The sequence below is a fragment of the Delphinus delphis genome, chromosome 20 (assembly GCF_949987515.2).
Source record: "Delphinus delphis chromosome 20, mDelDel1.2, whole genome shotgun sequence".
In the NCBI taxonomy this organism is placed as follows: Eukaryota; Metazoa; Chordata; class Mammalia; order Artiodactyla; family Delphinidae; genus Delphinus; species Delphinus delphis.
Window position 1 is genome coordinate 59,083,040 of NC_082702.1, and position 16,430 is coordinate 59,099,469.

The following is a 16,430-nucleotide window of genomic DNA, read 5'->3' on the forward strand; positions in this document are numbered from 1 at the left end:
TACGGCCACGTCCCCTTCCTCGCAGTTCTGGTATCTGAGCTCATCACAGCACTGCCCCAACTAGGGGGCTGTCCCCACTCAGAGTCGGCGTCTGCGGCCCAGGAGGGGGCCAGGGCAGAGGGCAGGCGGGAGTGCGGCTGTGCACGCCCCACTGTGCCCCCGCCCGGGCTTCGGGGAGCCAGGGTGCGCCCAGCTGTGTGTGCCCTCCCCGGATGGCGATGGGACTGCCAGGTGCCTGCCAGTGCCGACTGGGCTCTTCCCCACCTCCCACGCTAACCGCAGAACCCTGAAACCAATTAGCGCAGCCAGCCCCCAGCTGGGCTGGGTCACCACCCAGACCTTCCCCTGGGTTTGGAAGTCCCGTGTCTCTGCCAGAGGACATTCCGATCCCTGACTGCTTCTGACGCTCCTGTAGCTGGGGATGTTACATATATAGAAACCAGGGCCCCCAGCCTCTGGGCCCCGCTGCGGCCGAGGATGCCTTCCAGCCCTGAGACACAGCGGTGTTCCCCCCAGCAGTGAGGGCGGTGGGCAGGGGTGGAACCCCGGGCCCTCAGGTGACAGGCTGCCCGCTGCCTGGGATGCTGTGCGCCAGGCGGGAGGGACCCGGGGCCCAGGTGTCCCCCGTGAGCCTCCTCCCCACAGCTCCTAACTCAGCCCTCCCACCGATGCCAGCAGCCTGCCGGAGGCGGCCCCCACCCCCGACCGCCCGGCCCGAGGCCCGAGGCCCAGCCCGAGGGTCAGAGGGCACTGAGACCCGGTGGGCCGTGTGTGCCGGGCACGCCTGGCTCACGTGTCTGCGGAAACGCGGACCAGCTGACACGTGTGCGGCATTCGGCCCTCTGTCCCGTGCTCTGAGGTGTGTCGAGAAGGCCCCCGGGGGAGCTGCTGTTCTGTGTGAGGGAGGTGAGGCCGCCTGCGGAACTCAGGGGTAGATGGAACTTGAGAAAAACAGAAACAAAGCCCCAGGCCTCGCGGGGAGCCCAGCGCAGTGCTGTCTGGGCTGCAGGATGGCCGTCTCCTCCTGCCACCGCGGGCCGCCTGGGTCAGGGAGCTGTGGAGAAGCTGGTGGAGAAGCCACGAGTCTGAAGGCCACTTCCGGGGGCTGGGTGCACGGGGTGTCGTCCGTGAGGAAACTGGGCAGTGAGGATCTGGGGGCAGAGGTCCCGGTGGTGGCTTCATGGCTGGGCGTGGAAGGTTGAGGGGCCTGGGGACAGCCCAACCCAGATGTAGCCGGGTCGTGTGCCAGGCTCTGTGGGTGGTCACGGGCTGAGGGCATGGCTGCCGGCCCCGAGGTGGACGTGGGGGCCGGGTGGGCACAATGACACAGATACAAGGGCGTCTGCAAGGCTAAGCATGTGTGTTGTGTGCTGCGTATGTGACAGGACAGGCCTGGTAAGAGTGTGTGTGTGTGTGAGTGTGTGATCACATCTGTGTACTTATGTCTGAGTGTGTGCACTTATATTTACATGCTAAGTATGCGTGTCTCATATGTGCTGATCACATGTACAAGTCTTCATGTGTGTACATGTCTGAGCATTCTCGTGTGCGACGTTCAGGTGCGTCCGTGTGCAGGTTTGGGGGTCACGGGGAGGTGTGTCTGCGCGTTCTCTGTGTTGGTGTCTCTGGGGGCACAGGCGTCTGCACGCAGGTGGTTGTGTGTGTACACGTGTGTGCATTGGATGTGGGGGTGCTCTGTAGCCTGGGTGAGTGTGTGGTTGGCTGTGTTTGCACGTCTCTCTGTGTGTTTGCTCACGCACATAGCGTGTGTATTCCTGAGGGACGTGGGCTGTGGACTCAGGCCCTCCGTGCTGCTCTGGGCTGTGCCGGGGCCTGGGCTCTGGTCCCTCCTGGCTGGTTGACAGCCCGGCCCAGGTGGGTGGGGGCAGTTTCGGTGGACCCAATCTTGGTCCTGGGAGCTCGGGTGAGCGCCTGGCCTGCCGTGCAGGGGCCTCGGGTGTGTGAGGATGCAGCTGGGCCCTGACTGCTCCCTGGACGCGGAATCTGCCGCCTCTCTGTGGCTCTGGGCGAAACTGAACAGCACTGTTTAGTTTTTGTGTGTTTATTTTCCGGTGTTCCTTCTGTTTACGGCAAGTGACGTTGATGTTTCCAGTTAATAATATTATTCTCCTTATTTAAGTAAAAAGTGATAATGCTTTAAAGCAAACTATTAAGTGGCCCCGCTGAGAGCTGAGCTGGCTGCAAGCCTCGGGCGTCCTCCCAGGGACCCGCCGGGGAGAGCACGTGTCCTCGGCCGCCACCCATGTGGGGCTTTTCGTTACTAAGGCGACAGTGGGGTGCAGCCACCTCCAGGAGGCCGAGGCGGTTCGGCTTACTCACCCCATTTTCCAGACCAGGACACTGGTCACCGGCAGTGGAAGAAGGGCCAGCAGGTCAGCTCCCCGCCGCCGCACAATACGTCCTCGGCGGGCTCCCATCGCTCACGTTTCCGGGCCCGGCGGGGCCAGCTGGTCTCTGGCCCGCGGATCCGGCCTCAGCCAGGAGCTGGCAGGGGGGCCGGCGGTCAGCCAGCCGGCAGGGAGCTGGGCTGGTGGCTGCCTTCCCGACGGAGGGTCCAGCACAGGAGCCAGGCGGCAGCATGGAAGTCACGCCTGCCGCCTTCTCTCTGCGCGTCAAGCCAAGTGTCCCCCCTCTCGGCGGACAATTAGGAGGGCGCATGGATGGAGACGTGGGGGCTGCCGGCTCCGGAAAACGCAGTTGGCCACACGGGAGTTTGAACCCAGGGTGGCCTGGTTTCCAAGCTCGTGCTCTTAACAAAGCCTGTTCCCACCTCCTGAGAGCCAGTCTCTGAAATCAAAGGACCTGGGCCAGGCTGTCGGGCCGCGGCTCTGTCCCTGAGGCTCACGTCCCTGGGTGCCAGCTACCAGCACAAGAGGAAGAAACAGGAATTAGAAGCAGAAGCCCTGTGAGAATCCTCCATAGCGACACCCACTGCATCCTCTAGGTCAGAAGGTCGGCCTGGGGTGGACATTTCCTCGCCATGTCTGTCAAGGTGGGAGGACTTGACTCAAGCAGAACCTGCCGTGTCAGAGAAAGGCAGGACCCTCAGCAGTCAGGTTCAGCCTGTCTCTGGGGATAAGAAGCGGGACGGAGGTGGCCCCTTCGGGAACATGTACAGAGGGGGCGGCAGGTGGACAGGGGGCAGCCACCCAGCAGAAATCGGAGAGGAACTCGGTTCAGACGTCACGGGAGGGGGTGGGAGTGAGATACGTGGCTGAAATCGGGCTTGTGGACGGCTGAATCGTGGACCAGCTGACCCCCAGCGCCCAAGTACCCAAACGCACAACCCTGGTTGGCCCACGGCCAGGCTGACTCTGGGGGAAAAGGCACCAGTGGGTCCTTCCCTAAAAGACCATTTGTTTTGAGAATCAGGGCTGCTATTGACATGGTCATGTTAGATGCTGACATTAAGGGCCCCCACTGTAATGGCGGCCCCCCTCTTGAACCTGGGAGGCTGCCCGTGTATCCACAGCACCGCAGCCTCGCTACTGCTACATCCTTAATTATTACGTTTGAAGTGACAAAGACCTCCAGCCTGCACATGCAACAAAAGGTCCGGATAAACAATGGAAAAAAAAAAAGGTCCAGAGGAAACAAAACTTCTCACTGATATCAGACAATATGGCTTCCGTAACAAGAACAAGGTGCAAAGGAAAAAAAAAACCCACCACCAACAGAAACACAAGAAAGCACTCTTGGGAGATTAAGTATATGATTCCTGAAAGAAAACTTTGGATAAAAGTGCTCGAATTCAGAACTGAGGAAATTCATAGAATAAATTCAAAGAACAGAATCTCTATTCTATTCATAAATTCACAGAACAGAAACGCATAGAATAAAAGCACGAGGAAACCTAAAACAGGAGAGAAAAACACAAGAGACAAAAAGGATCAACGCGGGATGTCCAGCATCTGACTGAGCGCCGTGCCCAGGAGAGTGGGCAAAGAGGATGCAGGAGAGAAGGGATTCCAGGGCGTGTCCCGGGACCAGAGGCAGAGCTGGTGAACGTGGGTGCAGGGCGGTCGGATGAAACAGAGTCTCCAAGGAGGCACGACACTGAGAAAGTGCAGAGCCCACGGAGAAAGAGGGGATTCAAGGAGATTGTGCAAGAAAGCAACATGCCGCCTACAAAGAACTGGGTTCCCGACAGCAGTGCGGTGCGGACGGCCCCAGAACGTTCACTTTCTGAGAGGAAACGGTTTATGACCCTGAACTGCATGGCCGGTAAAACTGCTGCTCAGTTATGAGGGCATAATAATGGCACGTGCAAACGCGCCAGGACTTGGAAATCCACTTCCCGCACACCCACTGCTAGCGGTGGTTTGGGGACCAGCTCTACCAAAAAGGACATAAACTGAAAGGCAGAGGGCTCAGGGCAGAAATCAAGTGGGAACCACAGATCCGAAGCCAGGGGCGGTGAGGTAGGAGGCCCAGAGCTTGGAAGATTGTGAGGACATGGTAACAGCACCCAGTGGAAGGAGAAAAAGGCAACCAGAGACCCCAGACTCCAGAGCACACAGGTTCAAGGGTGATTTCGGGGGCCTGACCCGCGAGTCCATAGGGTGGCGATCCCAGCAGGAGGTACCATGGTGACTTGTGTTCCAGACAGACGCTGCGGCTGAGGAGCGTGAGCATTACACAGCAGCCCGACCCTGCGCGCCCCGGCCAGCGCAGGCTGTGAGTCACCGGAGAGGGTGTGGGACAGACGCTGCACGGCCCGAGCCCTCCTGGACGTGGACTTGGGCCCTCTGGGTGTCATGTTCCAGGGCCGTCGTCCTGGACATCCTCTCCTGTTTGAACAAGGGTGCACCCAGCCTTGAGTCTTCTCATGCTCGGGTCACCCTGGGAAGTGTGGTCACGCCCTCAGCTTAGCTCCTAGAAACGCCGGCCTCTGTCACCAACTTGCAAGAGAGTCCTGCAGCTGATGTCACGAAACCTAATGTGAATGGCCCGGTGAGACCAGCTGTGCGGAACCGCGGGGGGAGCTGGGACCAGAGGAAAGGTCAGATGTGCCTTGACTCTATCTAAAAGTTTCACATTTCGTTCATCATGGATTTTTTGGGGGGGCAGGAATTTTTGATTTTTAAAAATATTGCGTTAAAATACTAGTTACCTCCATGACTGAGGTTCCTAGTGTCCCCGCTTTGAAATTTGCCCCCAAGACGGTGCCTCGCTCTCCCTGCCCTCGCCCGGCCCCGGGCACCGGAGCTGCAGAGGTGGGAGGCTGGGGCCAAGTCTCACCACAGGGAGGAGAGAGTCCGTAGGTGACGTGCAGAGTGGATGGTGGGGGGCCCGTCCCTCGGTGACACGGCGACAACGAGAAAATAACACTGAAAGTCCCCCTCCCGCAGTGCAACTGGGCCGTGGGCCCCTCCACTTCCTTCCTTTCCAGTGGGCTGTTAAGTGAATGAAGTATTACAGAGGAATGAGCAGAGAATTTAAAATCCTTTAAGCAATTAAATGAATTCTGAATTTAAAATGAAAAGAAGGTCAAAATTAAGTGTCTGGGAGATTTAAAGAGACAAACCCATGGAGCCCCCTGGGGAGGGTGGAAGGGGTAAAGGAGAACTTTACCCTGGCAGACCTGGAGGGCCCGCGTGCTCACAAAGGAGCAGTCAGTCTGCCGCGGGGACCCCTCAGCCACGGAAGCAGACACGTGGATCACACAGGATGCCACTACACCCAGGGAAATGGCCGAGGAAGCGCCGCAGACAAATGAGAAAGAAGTCAGAACGCATAGCTCAGGAGAGGAGGAGACAAAGTATACGAGACACAGCAAACCTAAGAAAATGTGTGGTTACGTGTAAATGAGTGTCACGCCCCGTGGGCTGTACTCCAGTGTTAAGGAGTTTATATGTTGAAAGAGACACACAGACTTAAATACGACTGTTCCAAAGTAGGAGGGAAGACACTAGCAAAGTAGTGACACGCAGAGGAACTTCCTAACCATGGTAGGAAAGGAATCAAAGTAACGCGAAGAGCACGGCAGAAGCAAGAAACGGGAGGAGCACGGCCGGCCGTCGCTTGGGAAGTAGCGAGGCTAAGGGGGGATGCAGTGCTGTCACCGTCGTACTGGCTTAAACGGTCACATTTACAGACAGAGGCGCTCAGATGAGGTGAAGAAATAAAATACAGTTATATGCTCTTGCAACTTCCCTGGCGGTCAAGGGGTTAAGACTTCGCCTTCCAGCGCAGGGGGTGCTGGTCCCATCCCCAGTCCGGGAGCTAAGAGCCCACGAGCCTCGCAGCCGAAAAAGCAAAACGGAAAACAGAAGCAACATTGTAACAAATTCCATAAAGACCTTAAAAACGGTCCACATGAAAAAAAAAAGAAAATTAAAAAATATACAATTACATGCTCTTAAAAAAAGCCAACTCTGAAACAAAAACGATAAGGGGAAAAGGTTGAAAATACGGAGAGTCAAATGGAGCAGGCCGGTGTGAACAAGGGGGGACGTGTGCTCACAGCCATGTCAGAGAGGAGGGTTCCGGGGAGAAGCCCCCCAGCTGCAGACGGGCATCGCCCACCACAAAGCAGCAGCGTCGGGTCGCAGAGACAGGCCGGGGAGGTGGAGGGGGCTGGACACAGAGCACGGAGGACCGCCGAGGTGCTGGGGCCATGGGGACAGTGCGAAGGGCAGACGGGGTCCTGGCTCGGGGGGGCGGAGGGACACACTCGGCTTTAAAGCCCGTGTCCTGGCCCAGCACCTGCTGGGCCACGGTTCCCAGGCAGCGTGGGCAGAGTCCTGGATTCCTCACTCTTCAAGGGGGTCTTTTGTGCACAGAGTGGTGAAGAGGGTGGAATCCCAGGGCCTGGCACTGAGAATGCCCCTGTGGGGAGCGGGGGCAAGTCCTCGATGGGGTCTGGGGCCGGTGGCCTCGTCCCCGAGCATCTGGGTGGAGGACGCCCTGGAGCCCCTCCCCCCGGGGTGATGGTGGGTGGAGGGAGGGAAGGTAGACAGCTCCCCGCTCTGCGCAGTCTCCCCTGAGAGCTGCCGTTTCAACAGGAGGGAAATGGGGCTGGAGGCCCAGGCCCCGGGATGCAGAGCTAATGACGGCAGAGCCAGGGTTCGGACGTGACCCCTTCCCAGGCGGGAGGAAGGGCCTGGAGCTGGGCCCGTCCTGTCCTTGGGGCCAGGTCGGGGCTCGGGGAGGACACCGGCCTGGGACCTGGGCTCCACAGGGCAGTTCTGCGTGAGGGTCCAAAGCCATCCAGGGACAGAGGTGCCAGGGAGCCCAGAGAGGGGGTAGGGTCTCCACAGCTCAGCTGCCCTGAGGATCCAGAGTGGGCTGGGGTCACCCAGGTGCCCAGCAGAACCCTGGATGCTGGCCCAGCCCTGGGGCCGGGATTCACGATTCACTGGGCCCGGCGCTGCCTGGGCATCGGGTTCTCAGAACCGTGCCCCCCACCCTCCAGCCCCTGCCTCCTCCGGGAGACCTGAGTGTGCGCCCCCAGCTCTAAGGAAATGCAAACGCTCTAAGCTTCCGACCCCAAGCCCCAGCATCCAACAGGCTCGGTCAGAAGCCTGCAGCCGGAGCGCGGGTCAGTGTGCAGACGCCCCCAGCACTGCAGTGGAGTGTGGCAGGAGTGCCCCTGCTGGGCTGTGCTCCACCTTGCAAGAAAAGTAACAAAACACTACAGGCAAACAAAGGGATACATTCAAGTACACAAAACTGAATCTCGTTTGTAGACCTCAGACACCGGGTCCTGGGGGCAGGACACAACAAACACTGGCGGCCCCTTTCCCTGCGCTCGCCCATCCTCTGCCCCACTTCTGGGCACCAGTCCCGCCCCTGGGGTTTTACCACACTTGGCCTGGCCCAGACAGCCACGCCCAGCCTCAGGGGCTAGGAACTCCATGGATCCACCCTCGCGGGGAATGTGCTGATTACTGATAAACAGGGGAGGTCCTGGCAGCAATCACCTGGACCAAAGCCCTCTGTCTTGTGGCACCCAGGACGGCGGGTCAGGACACACGCACAGGAGCAGCAGGGGAGCGCATCCCTGGGGACCGCGCCATGTGGGCCAGCTGGTGGTTCTGGCCCCTGGTGGCCGTCTGCACTGCGGACCAGTTCCGGAACACAGCGGAGAGGATCATGCAGGGCACGCCTGTCATTGACGGGTAAGCAGCCCCCCCGTGTGACGGCCCCGGGGGTCCGGGCGGGGGGCGCTAGGGTCGAGGCTCATGTGCCCTTGACCTGAGACAGGAGCTGCCCTTTCTCCAATGGGACTCAGTTTCTCCAACTGCACTATGGCCTTTGCCCTTTGCTGGACTCAGTTTTTTTGTGGGCTCTCTCAGGGCCCCAGAGACTTCAGTACATGAGGGCCTGTGGGGAACGCGGCAGGAAGGAGGTGAATAGTGAGGCCCCCAAGGCCTCAGCATCTCCCGGGACAGCCCACAGCCTGGACCCCTGGGGGCTGGATCCCAGCTCAGAGTGGGGCTGGGGGCCGTTGGGGCCTGGCCCAGGGTCCTGTGTCACAGGAAGTGCAGGTGAGGGTGGTGTCTGCTGTGGCCCTTGGGGGACCCTCTCGTCAAGCCCACCCCTCGCTCCATCCACCTGGGGTGACCCCATCAGGCCTGTGCGCCCGGCCTGACCTCACCGAGGCATCTCACGCTTCAGTGCCCCTGGCCAAGCTCCTGGGTGCCCACTCCCCCTGCCCCTCTTCCAGCCAAGACCCTGGTGACACCTTGTCACTCTCTCCCTGATGTCACAGCCAACCTGGCCGCGCCTGCCCCCTTCACTTACCCTCCACCCCCGCCCCTGTGCCTCTGACTGCCCCCTCCTGCCCCTGGCCTGAGGTCAGGTCTCCGCACTGCAGCCAGAGGAAGTCTTGGAGACACAAGTACCAGCCCCTGCCCTTCCAGCTCCAACTCCCACAGAGCTCAGAGCAGTAGCCGGAGTCCTTCCAGCGGCCCCCAGGGCCCCTCGACGCTGCAGGCAGGCCTGGCACTGCCCTTGCCGCTCCCGCCCCCAACTCCTCGGGGCTCTCCCAGCCCTGGGAAGGACGCCACCTGTACACACACACTCCCGCCCCACCTGCTCTTTCCCACCAGGTGCTGGGAAAGTTGGGGTACCCACTTGCCCAGGCTTTATGGGACAAAAGCTCTGCAAGAAAAGCAGAGAAAACAGGTGTCTCATCACATAAGACTGGCAGAGAAATGAGGGGCAGCCCTAGATAAGGAAGCGGCCATCAGGGGTCAGAGTGCACCCTTCCCTCCCTCCCTCAGTCCTCCCCTGGTCCCTCCCCTCCCCCTCCTTCCTGGACCTCCCATCCCCCTGCCTGCCTCTGAGGGTCCTCACATGGCTGGGTCTCCTCACAGGCATAGGAAGTTTGCTGCAGAGGCCGCTGTCCTTTGCTCGCATCCGGGAGGCCCTGCTGTCTGGCAGGTCTGGGCTCAGGGACCGGGCATCCCAGGTCAGCAAGGGCAGGTAGAATATGCCAACAAAATGGATGTTCCTTCCTTCCGGGGGACTCAGGGTGGCTGGGCACACGGAGAGGGGCTCCGAGTTTAGGTGCTGGGAGCTGTCCAGATGTCCATGTGAGGGGTAAGATGGCTCAAAGAGCCCAGACAGCCAGGAGTACTCAGGAAGCTGGGATTTGGGGAGCTGGGATTATCCAAAGTCTTAGAAGGCCAAGACTAGGCTGACAGAATCAAAACCAGTTAGTATTAGCTACTCCTGTGGGTAAGAGAGACCCAAATAAGTAGCTTCAACAACAGAGCAGTCCGGACGGAGTCCTGGCATGGCATTCCATAATGGTGTGGCCACCATTCCCACAGTTACCTCATGATTTAATATGGCTGCACCAGCTCCAGCCATCACATCTGTAAGCCGTAGCTGGCCTCAGTGTGTGTTTGGCTGTCGTTTCTAGCACTTCCCAGCACTCGGAATCCTCCCCTCTCCTCTTTGGGTAGGGTGGCAGGGTCCTCTGTCACAGCTGAGGATGCTACCCAGGCCACACAGATAAGGAGGGCAGATCCGTCAGCCTCCAGAACAGACTCCAAGATGTGGTGTTGACCTTAGCGCGGATACCTACAAAGGGAGGACAGGCTGAGGCGAGGAGGGAAGAGCAAAGCGGAGGCAGCTGGAGCGTGGGGCCGGATTTCCTAGACGGGCAAAGGAGTGAAGTCCTGCTCAGCGCTGCCTTGGGGACAGTGACCAGGGCCAGCCCCCCCCCCCCAACTCTGCAGTGAGGCAGTGACCTCGCCTCCCTGGAGCTCATCCACCCCTCAGTCAGCAAAGGCGTCCTGACCACCAGCCCATGCCCAGCAGTCAAACCTCACACCGGGGGCCATGGCCACCTTGCTGTGGAAGAGCCCACCCCAGGGGGCCGGACGACCTAGGCCGTCACGGCGTTAACATTGTCAGTGAGCCTCACAAGGCAGCCCCGTGTGTGTGTGTGTGTGTGTGTGTGTGTGTGTGTGTGTGTGTGTGTTACAGATGAGGAAACAGACACTGGGGAGGGAGCCAGGGCTGGGGGTGGGAACTAGGTATGGGCGAGGGTCCTGGGGAGAGTGGGCATGGCTGCTGGGCTGCGGAGGAGGGGTGGATGGGAGGGCCCGCAGTGGGAGCAAAGCCCCCTCGGGGCTGTCCTCACAGCCCCCTTGTCACCAGGCTAGGGATCCGCTGGTCGGCTCCCTGCCCGTCCCGGGCGTGTGTGCCCGTTGGCTGGTAAAAGCCAGATGCCGACTGGTGGGCCAGGGCTGGGCCTGAGACTCTGAAATTCTAATCAGCTCCCAGGGGCCGAGGCCCCTGCCGGCACCTGGAGCTCATGGCGCCCAGCAGTCTCTCCCCTTGGGGCTGCTCCTGGATGCAGGGAGGAATGTGCCCCACGGGTCCTGCCCCGGAAGACCCCCAGCAGCTGTTGAGAGCCCTCCCTGTCCCCTGCCCCTCGTCCTGCCTGTCTAGTCCCCTCCTCTCCTCTCCCCGCACCTCACCTCCTCCTCCAACGCACTCACCGCCTACCAGCTCCTGGGAGAACTTCAGAGGGCCTGTCCTTTGGAAGCACAGAGGGATCTTCTTGGAAATGGTGCAGGACTGTCCCCAGGGACAGAGGCAGCAGAGGGCCTCTGGGGCCCCCAAATCCCGCACTGGTGCCCTGCTCCCATGGCTGCCCCCCAGGGTAGGCCACGCCCCACACTTCCCCACCCTCTCCCTGCAGCAGAAGCATTTCATCTTTTTTTTTTTTTTTTTTGCGGTACGCGGGCCTCTCAGTGTTGTGGCCTCTCCCGTTGCGGAGCACAGGCTCCGGACGCGCAGGCTCAGCGGCCATGGCTCACGGGCCCAGCTGCTCCGGGGCATGTGGGACCTTCCCGGACCGGGGCACGAACCCGCGTCCCCCGCATCGGCAGGCGGGCTCTCAAGCACTGCGCCGCCAGGGCAGCCCGGGATTCCATCTTCCATCTGTGAATCCCCCCAGGCCTGCGCTCAGCAGCCCCACGCCAACAGCCTTGTTCCTGGAGCTTGTCTCAACTCCAAGCTCCCCCTCCCTCCACGATTTTGAAGCCAAGCCGGCATCTGCCCTCCCTCTCCCCCCAGTGAAAGGCTCCGGGAGGGAAGACCTGTCCACTTAGGGCTCAGTTCAGTGGCCTGGCCTGGGGGTGCAGCCAGCTGAGAAGCTCACCTGTGCTCAGGTGTGCTCAGATGACAGCAGTCACCCTGCGACCTCCCTAGTCTTCAGCCCATGAGAAGAGGAGCTGGAGAAGGCACAGCCTGCCCGGGAGGCAGCTCGGGGGGCCCGGGTCCAAGGGGCCTCCTGACCTGCCCCTGACCCCTCCGCCTGGCCCCTCCAGGCACAATGACCTGCCCTGGCAACTGCTGAAACTGTTCAACAATCAGCTTCAGGACCCGAGGGCCAACCTGACCAGCCTGGCCCACACGCACACCAACATCCCCAAGCTGAGGGCTGGCTTTGTGGGTGCCCAGGTATGGTCGGCCCCGGAGCCTGAGGCGCTGGAGCCTATCGCCTCCTCTCTTGCTGCCCCTCCCTGGTGGCGGCGTACGGCCCCGGGCCCTTAGAGGGGGCTCCGATAGCCACTCAGGCTGCGGGGAGGGCTTCCGTGGCTAGAGGGAAGCCAGAGCTCGTGTGCCTGGGGCCCAGCTCCTGAGCTCCCAGCGCCTCCCCCCGTGACCCCCCCAGTTCTGGTCTGCGTACACGCCCTGCGACACCCAGAACAAGGATGCCGTGAAGAGGACGCTGGAGCAGATCGACGTCATCCACCGCATGTGCCAGTTGTACCCCGAGACCTTCCTGTGTGTCACCGACAGCACAGGTGGGTGCCGGCGCCCACCAGCCCCGGTCCTGAGCAGGGGCTGCTGCACTGCTCTGCGGTTTGTTTCACGTGGAAGCCAGTCCCCACACCCGACACCCAGGCACACGTGTCGCCCGGTGCCCACTGCCCCTGGCCGGGCTCTCCTTGCAGGCATCCGGCGGGCCTTCCGGGAGGGAAAGGTGGCCAGTCTGGTTGGCGTGGAGGGCGGCCACTCCATCGACAGCAGCCTGGGCGTCCTGCGGGCGCTCTACCACCTGGGCATGCGGTACCTGACTCTCACCCACAGCTGCAACACGCCCTGGTGAGCAGCCCCGGGGGGCTGGCCGGGCGGGAGGGTCTCAGAGCAGGGACCGCCCCGGCACCGGTCTCTCCTCCTGAGGGTCCTGAGGTGGGTGGGCCCGGGCAACCACTCTGCCCCTCGGGCGCCTGCCCTCTGCTCTCCCAGGGCCGATAACTGGCTGGTGGACACGGGAGAGGACGAGGCCCGCAGCCAAGGCCTGTCACTCTTTGGGCAGGTGAGTGGGGGGGCGGGGCCTCGGTCACCCTCAGAGGACCCGGCATGTCACCTGTTTCCTCAACTGTGAGATGGGCCAGCAGGACGGGCCTTCCACTGGAACCCACTGGTCATTAGAGTGGCCTTCAGTCTTTCAGCCCCTGAAGGGCTTGTTGACACCTGGCCAGTGCCCTTCCCCACACCTGGACTTCCCAGGCGGCCGCCAGAAACCCCAGAAGGTCGTGTGAACCCAAGCGTGCACGGCACAGCCTGCCTGGTCCCAGGGTGCTGGCTGAGACCCTCCAGGCTGTGCGGGTCCCCTGAGCCCCGTCCCCCCTCAGAGTGTCGTGAAGGAGATGAACCGACTGGGCATCATCATCGACTTGGCCCACGCGTCCATGGCCACCATGAAGGCTGTGCTGCAGCTGTCCAAGGCCCCCGTGGTCTTCAGCCACTCCTCGGCCTACAGTGTGTGCCAGCACCGGCGCAACGTGCCCGACGACGTGCTCCAGCTGGTGGTGAGAGGCTGGGCCGGGGCCGTCCGCTCCTGGGCTGGCCCCCGCGGCCTGGCCGCCCTGCCCACAGTGCCGCCCTCTTTCCCGAGCAGAAGGAGACGGGCAGCCTGGTGATGGTGAACTTCTACAGTGACTACGTTTCCTGCAGAGCGGAGGCCAACTTGTCCCAAGTGGCAGGTGGGCGGGGCTGAGCGGCCGGGGCTCCGGGCCAGGGCCTCTCTCAGGGCCCTCACGTGCCGCCTCTCCGCAGATCACCTGGACCACATCAAGAAGGTGGCGGGGGCCGGAGCCGTGGGCTTGGGTGGGGACTACGATGGTGTGTCCAGGTGAGGCGACACCCCCTCCACGTGCTGTGAGGGGCGGGGTGGGGGCGCCCAGGCCCTGCCCCCCGGGATGCCGAGCCTGGCTTTCTCCACCCGCATCTCAGGCTTCCCTCGGGGCTTGAGGACGTGTCCAAGTATCCAGACCTGGCCGCCGAGCTGCTGAGGAGACAGTGGACCGAGGCAGAGGTCAAGGGCGTCCTGGCAGACAACCTGCTGAGGGTCTTCGAGGCGGTGGAGCAGGTGAGCGGCCCCGCGATCCCCGCGCCACCGACCACCTCCTGCCCTCAGGCAGGCAGCTGACCTGCATCTTTCCCCAGGCGCGCAGTCACACACAGGCTCCCGGCGAGGAGCCCATCCCCTTGGGCCAGCTGGAGGCCTCCTGCAGGACCAGCTATGGCTACTCAGGGGCCCCCAGCCTCCACCTCCAGCCGGGGGCCCTGCTGGCCTCCCTTGCACTCCTCGTCCTCTGCCCGTGTCGCCTCTGACACCCTGGGTGCTAGAACGGCAGCGACTCCCCGTGCGCTCAGACTGGCCTGTCCTGGGCAGGCACCTGCGCTCCCCGGGGCGGCACAAAACACAGGCACGGCGGGACCCTCAATAAAGTCGCCGATCCTTTGAGTCTTGTGTCATCAGCACCCTGGCCCTGGAGGGGGCTCCTGGCTGGACACCAGACACAGGAGTGCCTGAGTCCTGAAGGTCAGGGCCAGAGGGGTCAGGGTCTGAGAGGCTTTGCGTGGACGTTGCTGGAGGGTCTTTAAAATAACACACAGTCCAGGCTCCGGCTGCCACCTCCCCACGCACATCTGTACACAGGTGCGTGCACACACACAGGCATGCACACGTGTGCACACCTGCACCCCATATCCTCATACTGGTGCACACCCATGCTCTCACATATACACACCCACACACACACACGCTTGTGCCCACGGCCCACCCCTTGGGCCAGCCTCCCTTGGCAAACAGGAAAGCAAGGTCCGGAGCAGGGAGGAACCCAGCCCTGCAGGGTGTCCTCACACACCATGAACAAGGACCCTGCAGGGCAGGGCTCCGCCCAAGGGGGGCTCAGTAGCGTTCCCCCTGCCACCGGTGTGGCCCTGCCTCTCGCTCCCAGCAGGCACTCTCTCCAGGGATACCTAAAGCCACCAGCAGGGACACTGTGGGTATTTGCTGATCACTTAGGATCAGTTTAACGTTAAAGGAGAAGAAAGGGTTTCTGTCCTGAGTTGGCTGAACCCTGCCCAGCACGCCAGCCTGCCATGGCTGGCTGATTTATCAGGGCTGGAGGGCCCCCTGGTGGGCCGCAGGCGGGCACGCCTGAGTTTGCTAACTGGGAGGGATTTTCCCATAAGAAACGCTGTAATATTCGTCTGAAATAATCTTAACCATGTTAGAATCACACCCGAGGCCACACCTCACGTGTCATCCCCAGCATCTGGTTCTGGGGACCCTTCTGCTCACCCCTCATTCACCCTGGGAGACACAGGCCTGCAGGCCTTTCCTGGGGGGCCTGGTAAGGGGCTCCAGGGAGGCGGGTGCCACACCTGGGCCCACCCAGCAGCGTGGAGCCTGCTCAGGAGCCCCTGGAGGGCTGTCTCCCCAGGCAGGGCCCACATCAGCAATTCTCCAACCAGGCAACAAGCGGCCCCAGGCCCTGTTCAAACCCAGACGTGCTCGGAGGGGACAAGGGGGGCCCAGAGCCACAGGTGGTCACTCTGACAGGCGGGCTGGGCACAAGGGGCATGGACCCCACTGTGGTTCCGACTCTACAACCCTGGCCATGGATCACACGCCCCAAACACCTGGTCAAGACCATCCAGGCCGCGAAGCACCAGCGTGAAACACAAGGCAAATAATCTAACAGAGACGACACATCGAGGGGCCCAGCAAGGCCCGCGACAAACCCAGTCCTCTGGTGGGCAAGGGCGTCTCTCGGGGGTGGGGGCAGCCAGCAGTGCCGAAACTAGAACTTTGTGTGGGGAGCAGGGGCTGAGAACCTGAAAACGGGGTTTTCCCTGCCCAAGGAGTAACCCAGAGGGGGAGGCCTGACAAGTGCAAACCTGTGGTCCCCGTGCCCACGGGGCATGTGTGTGTGTGTATGTGTCGGTGTGTGTCCGGACATAGTTTCTGGTGCACACAGTGGGGTGCCCGGACGTAGTTCCCGTGAGCACAGAGGGGGGCCCACAGACGTGCTTCGTGTGAGCGGTGGGTTGTGGGGAAGGTGGCCGGACATAGTTTCTGGTGCACATAGGGTGGTGCACCAACGTGGTTCCGGCGCGCACAGAGGGGGCGCGCTGACGTGGCTCACGTGTCCAGAGAGGGGCGCACCGACGTGGTTTCCGGTGCACACAGCGGGGTGACCAGATGTGGTTCCCGTGAGTACAGAGGGGCGCCCGGTGGTAGTTTCTGGGGGCACATAGGGGTGCGCACGGATGTAGTTTCTGGTGCACACAGCGGGGCACAGGGACTTGGTTTCTGGCGCACACATAGGTTGCCCGGAAGCGGTTTCTGGGGCACACGGGGTGGGGGGCGCCCGGACGCAGTTCCCACGAGCACACCAGTGCAGACCCACTGGCCTCGAGACCGTCCCGGTCATGTAGAGAAATGGGAGGGCCTGTGCCACGTTCGGGGCTGGAGGGACCACAGGGTAATAACATGAGGGCGGTTTCCTGATTTGGTCGGTTCTACGGTAACTAGGTTGACGTGAGGGAAGCTCCTACAGGGAAGTATACAGAAGTTGTGTACTTGGTTTGCAGCTGTTACATAAGTTTAAAAGTATTTCAAGGTAAAATCGTAGAGGAAC

The 16,430-nt window shown here is 61.5% G+C and overlaps 1 protein-coding gene across 1 annotated transcript; it reads left to right on the forward strand.

Moving 5' to 3' along the window:
• The first annotated feature begins 788 nt into the window (after window positions 1–788).
• On the forward strand, window positions 789–14,230 carry DPEP1 (dipeptidase 1). Its single transcript, XM_060000763.1, has 11 exons — window positions 789–906; window positions 7,980–8,144; window positions 11,817–11,949; window positions 12,164–12,296; window positions 12,447–12,597; window positions 12,742–12,811; window positions 13,131–13,307; window positions 13,397–13,481; window positions 13,555–13,630; window positions 13,732–13,867; window positions 13,945–14,230. The coding sequence occupies exons 2-11, from the start codon at window positions 8,041–8,043 to the stop codon at window positions 14,110–14,112; spliced, it is 1,233 nt and encodes a 410-aa protein (XP_059856746.1). The 5' UTR covers window positions 789–906; window positions 7,980–8,040; the 3' UTR covers window positions 14,113–14,230.
• Window positions 14,231–16,430: the final 2,200 nt, after the last annotated feature.